Source organism: Gymnogyps californianus, chromosome 5 (genome assembly GCF_018139145.2).
Source record: "Gymnogyps californianus isolate 813 chromosome 5, ASM1813914v2, whole genome shotgun sequence".
Classification (NCBI taxonomy): domain Eukaryota; kingdom Metazoa; phylum Chordata; class Aves; order Accipitriformes; family Cathartidae; genus Gymnogyps; species Gymnogyps californianus.
Genome location: NC_059475.1, coordinates 70,755,826 through 70,765,730, shown reverse-complemented (window position 1 = coordinate 70,765,730; position 9,905 = coordinate 70,755,826). Strand labels below are relative to the sequence as shown.

The following is a 9,905-nucleotide window of genomic DNA, read 5'->3' as shown; positions in this document are numbered from 1 at the left end:
GGTCTACTTCTCCTTTAACAGTTTGCCGGAGAGCTGTGCAATTTTTTCCCCCATAGTAAGAGAGAAAAGCTTTAAGGTGAGCATACACACAAAAAAGTAAAGCCACTTGCATGTATAAAGGATGTTTTCTTTAGTGGTATGTTACTGTACAGCAGTTGGGGGGCAGGGAAAACAAACTTGATTTCAATACAAGGCCACAGTTGTAACTATATCCTGAAGTTACAAGAGCAAAACTGCATTGTCAGAAGCTTTCTTGATCATAAATGGATTCCCAGCAGCAAAGGAAATTCTTCATTTCATTCGATATCCACCAATTCCACTTCAAAGAAGAGTTTTGCATTTGGTGGAATCCTGTTTGTACAAGTTAAGGAAGCTTTAAAAAAAAAAACCAAACCCAACCACACAACCCCGCCGCACAGTTAACATACCAATGAATGTTACGTGTTTACCACCTGCTCTCCCGTTTCTCATGTGTCAGTGTTATATTTCCCTGACCCGTTCTAACACCTTGGATTTAGTACGGAACCACAGCTGCTGTCTTCACATGAGCCGTCATGAGCCACCCAGCGCCAGGTCCGCAGATACACTTTTATGAAGACATGCTGCTCATTATTCCCATTCCTCTGAAGATGAGCAGCTGAGCCTTACCTGAACTGCCTAGGCATTGTCTCCATTTTTGGGACGCAGTCGCTGGTCTTCCTCTGCGAGGAGGTTAGACTGCCCTACTATACCATGCATGTAGTATACCGTACTACAGAGGGAAGAAGAATTCTAGACAGTCTTTTAAGTTATCGTGACATAGGATTTGAGCAAGAGAACAATCACCTCCCTTCCTCTGGAAGCGCTGGTAAAAAAGAAACATGACTGCCTCAGACACTGCAGGATCACTCACTCAATCCCATATTTCAGTTGTATCCCAGAACCAGTTCTTCTAGCCCAGATTTCACTGCTCGCTCTCCAGTTGTGGCAGAACTTTCCTCCCACCTCCCTACTACACCAGTTAGTTAGCATCCCCGTCGGTGGGGCAGGAATAAGCATTTGGAAGCAGCTAGAGTAAAAAAGCAGGCAGAAAACAACAGCAAGGTCTCCTCTGCAGTACTCCCTACCGGAGTTTTTCTTCAAAACAAATGGGCAATTGCATCCATCCATTACGTTCACTGAATCTTTTTATATTGTTAAGATTCTAAGCCTGCTATGAGTAACATGTGAACGCTCCCGCCATTACATCCCTGTCCATAAAGCACTTTATTCCAGCAAGCATTTCCGAGTTACTTAATGCGTAATTGGTTGTGGAAGGATACTTGGCATCGGGCTGCCCTTTCTTGCCATATGCCCACTCAGGTTCGATTTCCAGTTGAGCCTTCTCTCCTTTACTCATTGTTAAGAGAGCTTCGTCCCACTAAAAAACAAAACAAACCAAACTCAAACAACAAAAGAACACAGCAGTCTTACAGAGCTTGAGAAAAAGTGCATTTCATGTGCTTTTCTGATTTGCTCCTATGAATACCTGCGCAATACCCCATCATCCTCTCCAGCATGCCCACCCGCCCCAGCGTGCGCTGTCAGGTGGCTTCACATTCGTGTTATTTGTGGAAACGCTCGCCCGTGGCTGACGTTCCCTGCTCCCGCATGAGCCTGTACGGCACTTTGCAGTTCAGATGCCTGCTTTTAGGCTGTGTAGTGAACCAATGAAGTAACATACTTGTTTCTGAGTAACTATTCACAGTTTCAGAACGCATTTCACAGCAGACCACGACACACACAGTACCAAGGGGTTTGTCTCTGCCTCGTGTTTCCCTACCATTCTGCCGTGCCAGTGGATTAGCGTTGATTTAAGGCTGATGCTGAAAGACTAATTTTATTTCAAGACTCGCTCACGCTGCCTAAAGCCGGTATTCAGTTTAGCACCGTATCAACATTTCACAATGAACAGCTGCTGCTCATGTCTTTTAACTGCTTAAGGAAGATATCTGGCACCCACACAAACCCAGGAGCGCTACGCCAAGAGACTAAAGAAAAACCCAGGCGACTGCTGCTTCTGCAGTACTGGCCACAAGCCCAGGGACATTTTCCCTTTCCCAGTTCCAGTCCCGTCACCCATAAAGGCCTTTTTCCTGCACAGCAGCAGCAGCGAAGATTATGCTGGCTTGGGTTTGTTTTTTAAAGTCAGGTAAGCATAAGATCCTTCTTGCATTCTCACCTTGGGCAGCCAGCCACCGATTTCACCAGTGGCTCAGCAGCAGCGAGATAAGAGTTAAGCACCTCATTTGCTGTGCACATAGGCTGGTATCTCCCCGACACACCAACTTCACACTGGCGTCTGTGACTTCAAGATGTAAGCTAACAGATGGGTGTGCAGAACACTCGAGTCTTCTACCGAGTGCTTTTAGTCTACCTAGATATTCCCCTCACACAGCTTCCACCTGCCAGCTCTGGGTGCTGGACAGAGCAGAGGAGCGTGACAGATGCACTCGACTAGCAGTAGTTTGGTACAGGCTCCAAAGGAGGTAAAGGCCTGAGCCGTAGCCGTGCTACTGCAGCTCAAAACTGCAACTCATTTCAGTGCACGACAGCAACTAGAATTTGGAGTTTCAGCATCGAGTTCAGAGTTAGCGGATGAACTGAACTACGCACGAAGAGGCGCCGAGGCAAATACAAAAAAGATGCTGAGAGAAAACAATCTTCTGACGGACTAAAGCACGCCGAATGCACACAGTGCTCGATGGAGCCCCCGGAACCTGGTAACCTCGTCTATTGTGCAGAGCACTAGACAGACATGCGCAAGAGGCCGTGCTTGTCCTGAGGAACACGTAGTTGTTACACTGTTTTCCACACGCTACTTCACGAGAGGAATGACACTGCAGATGGATGAATGCATCCGTAAATAATAAATATTACATCCTGCGGATGTAAACACTTTCAATTTGCCTTTTTACCTCCACAAGAAACAAGAACAGCAGCTCAAAATTTGCACCCCGGTCATAAATCCTGCAGAATGAAAACTTTTTGGATTCTGAGGGAGTCATTAATGGTTTACTTACACCTCTGATTACTTTTCCTACGCCAACTTTGAAACTTAAAGGTTTGGCTGCTTTTTTCTTCTTTGAACCTGAAAGACAGTTTTACGTTCATTTGCTTCAACATCACACCAGCACATACCATACTTCTGTCTAAAATTACTATTACAACCGTGCTTTATATAAATATTTGTTCTTACAATATTATTTTTAGCCCACTATCAGATTTTTAGGGGAAAATTTAGTGCTGTGCACTAAAAACATTATTAAATGTTCAAGTTGCACCAAGAGCTAAAGTTGATGAGCATCTTTCAGATACTGATCCAGTGAACCTCAAAGACTCCTTTCTGAATTACTGAAGTTGACGGTACAAGTCATAAACACATCGGTGAAGCAAAAAAAGTCAACAGGGAACGTACGACATCATACAACAAGTACGATGACTCACAGACAGTATTCCAGTGACAGCCCTGCTGTTCCTCTCAGTGTTGGACATCACTGCTGGAAAGGCGTTTCTAGTATTGCAGAATTTCATATACCTAAATCCTCAGATCGAGAAACTGTCACAAAAATACCAGCAGGCTTCTCCGCAGTGGATATGGTACACCAGACTGCTTCAAATCACTCTCGTTCCAGCGCCTCCACATTTAAGGGTTTATTACAGAAGTACACTAAGACATGTCTATTTAGAGATGCTAACTACACTGTTAGTGCTCGAGTTCCACAGATAAGGGAAGCTCCCCGAGCAGGAACCATCTTTCCTCCGAAGCAGTTTCAGCACTGATTAAATCCCCGCATTTCACATTATCTATGGCCTGGAGAATGCCAAACGTGAGGTCTGGCAAGATGCAGCAGTGTCACTTGACACCAGCCAGTCCTAAAATACTGCCCCGCATTACCTCATGGAAAATCGGGTTCCAGGAGCGGGCTGCAGGCACGCTCCCAGTCAGCTCAACAAGACGATGGTAAAAGCAGTTTGTCAGGACTCCTGCCATACACACCTTCCAGAAGCAAATGCCTGCCCAAGGTTGCTTAATGAGTCCAGCTAATTTCCTCTACGTGCATTTACAACAAAAGCCAAACAGTGTGTGTGTGTGTATATATATATATATATGTATATATGACCTTACTTGTTTGAATATTGGTATCGAAGACTGTTCCATCCTGTAGTTTTCCTGTATACCAGCAATGAACAGTGTCTCCTTTCTTCGGAAAGTTGGTTTTATCACCCTTCTTTAAGATTGATTTTGTATACTTTGGCGGCCCCTACGTTTATAAAAACAGAGTTATGACTGCTGCATTAACTAGTTTCAGACCAACTACATTCAAGATCGAACAACCACTTAGTTCAAGGCACCGAATGAACACATGCAGCGTTAGCGAATGGCACGTTCATGTGTCATTGCAGGGGCTGTAATATTTGGGGAAAAGGTAGCAGCGTTGGCGCAGTTTTCAGCAAAGACAGAAGCTTTGGGAGAGGTGCACAGGGCCCAGCACTAATGCAAGTTACAGAAGCTGCGTAAGGTTAAGGCAAGGTACAAACACCAGGCTTCTTGCCGTAACCAGGTTTTTGAAGACCTGATTAATTTGGCTGCCTCACACGATCGCCCAAACAACGCGAGGTGGGGGGGGTGCTGCACCGACCTCCTCCACGGCCTCCTCGGGCTTCACCGCTTTCCCCTTGGCCTCCTCCACCTTAGCGGGCTTTGCCTTCTCCGCCGCCTTCTCCGCGCCGTCCGTGCCCTTGAAGCGCTGAGGGGAAGAAGAGGGGCGGCAGCCATCAACCCACCGCCCGACCCCCAGCTTCCCCCCGAGCCCCACCGCCGCGGCCCCGCACCTGCGTGTGGAAAAGCTGCGTGTAGGCCGCGATGAGCTGCTCCTTATTCGCCGTCTTAGCCACGTTCTTCACCTGCCCCAGCAGCTTGTGCTCCGCCAGGAACTGCAAGACACGCCGGTGAGCAGCGGAGAGAGAACACCCCCCCACACACAACAAACACACACCGCCCACCCCTTACCGCCTGGGCTGCGTGCTCCTGAAGGAACTTGATGATATCTTTCTTAGGCAGCGCTTCGCTCCGCAGCTCCTCAGCGCTCCAAGGCTGCGCCGGACCCGCCGTCGCCGCCGCCATTTTCCCGCCCGCCACCGCCTACCTCCTCACGAACCGCCCAGCCTTCCCGTCGTCCCCGCGGGAGCCGCCGCAGAAGGACGAAGGGGTGGGGACGGGGAGCGGCGGAGCCGCTCCCCGTCCCCACCCCTTCGTCCTTCTGCGGCGGCTCCCGCCGGGTTATTCAAGCGACGGGGGCTGAGAGAAAATGGAGGGCGGTGTGCCTTGCCGCGCGTTACCTCAGAGCGGGCGGGAGCCGCGCGGCGCGGCGGCGCCCTGAGGGAGGATGAGCGGCGGGCGGCAGCGGACTTTACCTCAGGCCTGGCGGGCGGCGGTGGGGGGCAGGAAGGCGGCGAGCGGGAAGGCGCCGGAGAAGAAGAACAAGGAGGAAGAGGAGGAGGAGGAAGAAGAAGAAGAAGAGGCGGCAGACGATGACCTGCTGTTGGTGGCGGCCGCGGCGGCGGCAGACCCGAGCCCGGTGGTGGGTTTCTGTGAGGCGGCGGGGTCCATTTGGATCTACCCCACTAACTACCCGGTGCGCGGCTACCAGGTGCGCATGGCCCACGCCGCCTTGCTGGGTAACACGCTGGTCTGTCTGCCCACCGGGCTGGGTAAGACCTTCGTGGCCGCCGTCGTCATGTACAACTTTTACCGCTGGTTCCCCTCCGGCAAGGTGCTCTTCCTCGCCCCGACCAAGCCGCTGGTGGCTCAGCAGATGGAGGCCTGCGCCCGCGTTATGGGCATCCCAGGCCGGCACATGGCCGAGATGACAGGTAAGGAGGCGGCAGGGACGGGGACGGGTCTGCTCCGCGTTGTATCGTGCTCGGGGGTCGCCTCAGAGGAGCCGCAAACATGGAGTGCTGCTTAGCTTAGCTTAAAGGCGAGGGCAAGCAACGTGAAAAGCCGCAGTGGGGGGGGGGGGGGGGGGGAAGGTCTTTTTTTAGGACGAGAAGATTTTTAAGGGGTTAATTTTAGGTTATGCGATAGTTAAAGCCCCAGGTCACCAATATAAGGGTGATGAAGCGTTGGAACATGCTTTGTGGAGCTCTGGTGTGCAGCCCTGTGGTTCACAGAGCCTTAGGGTTTCTGCACAGAGGTGTAAATGTCTGCACAGAAAATATGCTCTGTATGAAACTTAATCCAAAGAATAATGGCTTTTTTCTTTTTCCTCTTCTTTTTCCTCTTCTTTTTTCCTCTTCTTTTTCCTCTTCTTTTTCCTCTTCTTTTTCCTCTTCTTTTTTTTCCTCTTCTTTTTCCTCTTCTTTTTCCTCTTCTTTTTCCTCTTCTTTTTCCTCTTCTTTTTCCTCTTCTTTTTCCTCTTCTTTTTCCTCTTCTTTTTCCTCTTCTTTTTCCTCTTCTTTTTCCTCTTCTTTTTCCTCTTCTTTTTCCTCTTCTTTTTCCTCTTCTTTTTCCTCTTCTTTTTCCTCTTCTTTTTCCTCTTCTTTTTCCTCTTCTTTTTTTTTTTTTTTTTTTTTTTTTTCTTTTTCCTCTTCTTTTTCCTCTTCTTTTTCCTCTTCTTTTTCCTCGCACCATGAACTGTGGTTTATTGCTTGCTGAAGTAATAGCCTTAATGACCGAATCCATAACCTGTTTTTAAGCCCAAACCTTTGTCAGAGATGGTGCAGATTAGGTATAGGGCTGTGGGAGGCTAGGGGGTATCTTGAGCTTTCTAGCCTTGTTTTCCGTGGTTCTGGCTTTAGTGTTTCAATGCAAAAAATCTTTCTAGTCATTGTATTCACCCTTTTTTCCTGAAAATGCGACTGGCATCAAGGTGCATGCTATTTTAAATGGCACTCATTTCCCAAAGCCGACGTGTCTGCCAGCCCCATCGGCCTTCTGCTGTCACTCTCAGTTCATGGGTCGTAGTGCGTTCTCAGCAGAACAGTTTGCTAAAGTTATTTCTTTAATTTTCAGGGGGAACCCAAGCGCTCAGTCGGAGGGAACTGTGGACTACCAAGAGAGTCTTCTTCCTTACACCTCAAATAATGGTGAATGACCTTTCTCGTGGAACATGTCCTGCTGTAGAGATTAAATGTTTGGTTATTGACGAAGCCCACAAAGCCCTTGGAAATCACGCCTACTGTCAGGTAATGCTGGAGTCACCCCACTCTTGTCTCACAATTACAAAAAACCTCCCCCAAAATCACTTACAGGATCTCCATAAAGTGTCACTGTCATCATTGCTGTAGGGAGATTGTCCTTTAGGTCCTTAGCTTTGTTTGAAAGAGATCAAACAGTCCTCTGTGTCGTCAGTGCCTTGTTTTTAAGTAAAACCTGTATTAAAACTTGGTAAGGTGAGGTGGGAACTTTTTTAATGTCTGAATAAAATTGTTATTTTTTGTTTCAAAATATTTTTTTTTGACTGGGCTAATTTAAAAAAAAAAGTCGCTATGCTGTTTCATTCAGACCTGTTTGTATTTGCAGGTGTACTCTGGTGTGTTTGTGCAATGTTGGAATAGCTCTTAAATGGGGGGAGGTATTTTTTTCAGAAAAAAGTGCGGGCTTTTTTTGTAAAGTTCTTTATCTTAGTAAAATGAGTTCAAGATTTCCTTTTAAAAGGGGTTTTTGTCTTTGATTAGCAAAGAGTTTGTTGCGTTATCATGGCTTAATCTCCTCATAGCAATAGGTGACCTAAAAGAAAGTTACAGTTTTATGTACTGGAGAAATTGACTGAGTGTATATGGAGTTGTGTCTAGTTGCTTACTAGGCCTCTTTAGAGGAAAGCAGATGGTTTTTAGTGCTTGTCTAACTTGGCATGCTGGAAGAGAGATGGTAGATTGCCAAGTTAAAACAGTACATGTTGGTTTGCCAGTGTTGCAATTTTCTCCTCCTGTCATTTTTCAGAACTATAGCAACTTCATTTTCAAAGAATTTAAGCTTATAGGTTATTTTATTTCAAAATACTATATAAAAATCTTTTCTTAAAATATTTTACTGCTATGCCAATTGCTCTGTAACGTAGAGCCAAGACTTGTATTCATTAGCTTTTGAGTCGTTTTAGCTATAGCCAAGAAAAATCTCTTCCATCACCCCTTGTCAGTCCCCGTGGCTGTGAAATTGGTAGGCTTTGTTCTCTGTTTTAGCTATGCCTTTGCATGATTTTCAGTAGAACTATCAGCACAAGTTGAATTCCCCTTTAGTCTCCGTTCACTTATTCTCTGTAGCTTTTATGTTATGTTATATTATTTGTAATTTTTTGTTGTGCAGCGCAAGGTGGTTGGTCAGAAGGCACGGTGTTCACTGATAGCACTGGCAGAGTTTGGATCTGTGAGAAAACGAAGTAGGGAGGCAATTTGGTTGCTGCCTGAATGTTCAGCAGCTATTGTACTTGTCCCAGTTTTGGTCTTGGAGAGGATTGTAGGATGAGAACCTGGGAAGTCTAAGGAATATTCAGCCATTTTACCAATTGCTAATGCAACATTTTCCAGTGAGACTCAGCTGAATGCTGGTTGGCATGGTGGTTGTCATCTAATCTCTGTTCAGATTTCATGGGACTAATCATCCATGATTTACTTTTTTTTAGAGTGGTTCTTCAAACTTACTTTTTGGCAGCCCGCTTGAGTTAGTGTGCTGTTAATCTTTTTGTTAAATCAAGTGAAAAATCATTTCATAATTTACCAAGGTTGTTCTGCTGAATGGGATTGGGGTAATATACTTAATCAAGATTAAGTGTTCTTGGATAAAATGGTTATAAACAGAACACTTCCTGGTTCCCATTTAAATTCAGATATACTCTTTTTAGAATATTTTGTTAAGCTTTTTCTACTTAGTGGGTATTTTCATCAATATAGTTTGTATAAGCAAATAATCTCCTTTAAGGATATTAATGGAAACTTTCCTGTTCTTAGGTTGTAAGGGAACTAAGCAAATATACAAATCAATTTCGGATCTTGGCCTTAAGTGCCACACCAGGCAGTGATACAAAGGTGAGTCAAATCTACTTGCGTGGTTGGAATAATAAAGTTTCAGTAGAAGCTATGTTTAATACCAGTTTGAACACTGTGCAGGATACTGAAGTCTCTTAGAATTCCACGTAAAAACTGAATCTCTTTACAATCCATTACTTGTTAAGGGTTTGTCTTTTTCATGCTATAGACGCTGTATTATTTCTTTCCTGACCTTTCTAAAAGGAAATGATACCTTTTGGGTTTTGAGAATACAAACCTACCTGAACCAAAAAGAATATACTCTCAATGCAAAATGGCTTTCATATTCTGTTCAGTGTGGTATATTGGGTAAACGTAAGTAAGGCTAAGGTTTTCAGTCTAAGGCATATGGACATCCAAGTTCAATTTAAGCTCCTAGCTCCAGGTTGCTTCTCGTCAGGTATTTCATGGTGTACCTAAAGCCAAAGGGAGAGTTCTGTCACTCCAGCCCTCGTTCAATTACATGCTTTTTGCATTCATGAACTTACCGTATTGGCTTTTTGTATACTGCTTGAGATCTTTAAGTGGAGAGTCTTTCATTTTTCATCTATAGGTAGTAGGTACCTTTTCCTTACAGTTATATTCAAGGCCTACTAAAATATGGAAATAGTTACTTTCATGTGATACAGACTTGCATTGTTGGAGTGTTAACAAGCAAATATGGTCTTTTTTGTGGCTTCTCAAACAGGCTGTGCAGCAAGTTATTTCCAACTTACTCATTGCTCAGATAGAGCTATGTGCTGAAGATTCTCCGGAAATTCAGCCTTATTCTCATGAGCGACAAGTGGAAAAAATTGTTGTTCCACTGGGTGAAGAATTGGTAGAAATTCAGAATGCTTACATCTGGGTGAGTTGTT

General features: G+C 45.4%; 2 protein-coding genes across 2 annotated transcripts in view; one reads left to right on the top strand and one right to left on the bottom strand.

Annotated features, from left to right (window-relative positions):
• Nucleotides 1-115: 115 nt before the first annotated feature.
• FKBP3 (FKBP prolyl isomerase 3) lies at nt 116-5,146 on the bottom strand. Its single transcript, XM_050897010.1, has 7 exons — nt 5,033-5,146; nt 4,855-4,956; nt 4,662-4,769; nt 4,148-4,283; nt 3,042-3,109; nt 1,302-1,399; nt 116-351 (listed from the first exon to the last, which is right to left on the bottom strand). Exons 1-7 carry the CDS (start codon nt 5,144-5,146, stop codon nt 297-299), a joined length of 681 nt encoding a protein of 226 aa, XP_050752967.1. The 3' UTR covers nt 116-296.
• Nucleotides 5,147-5,408: 262 nt separating this feature from the next.
• FANCM (FA complementation group M) overlaps nt 5,409-9,905 on the top strand; it is an 82,932-nt gene continuing 78,435 nt past the window's right edge. The window contains exons 1-5 of the mRNA XM_050897461.1: nt 5,409-5,456; nt 5,511-5,895; nt 7,037-7,209; nt 8,971-9,048; nt 9,737-9,895. Of these exons, the coding sequence (XP_050753418.1) occupies nt 5,409-5,456; nt 5,511-5,895; nt 7,037-7,209; nt 8,971-9,048; nt 9,737-9,895 (843 nt within the window). The remainder of the gene's footprint in view (nt 5,457-5,510; nt 5,896-7,036; nt 7,210-8,970; nt 9,049-9,736; nt 9,896-9,905) is intronic.

What these genes read in the sequence shown, in the direction of transcription:
- FKBP3 (XM_050897010.1), bottom strand. Translation starts at nt 5,146, where the DNA reads ATGGCGGCGGCGACGGCGGGTCCGGCGCAGCCTTGGAGCGCTGAGGAG. An exon ending in CCGAGGAGGCCGTGGAGGAG is followed by an intron (nt 4,284 to 4,661) that starts GTCGGTGCAGCA and finishes TTATAAACGTAG; the next exon opens with GGGCCGCCAAAGTATACAAA. An exon ending in AAAGGGCAGCCCGATGCCAA is followed by an intron (nt 352 to 1,301) that starts GTATCCTTCCAC and finishes TTGTACAAACAG; the next exon opens with GATTCCACCAAATGCAAAAC.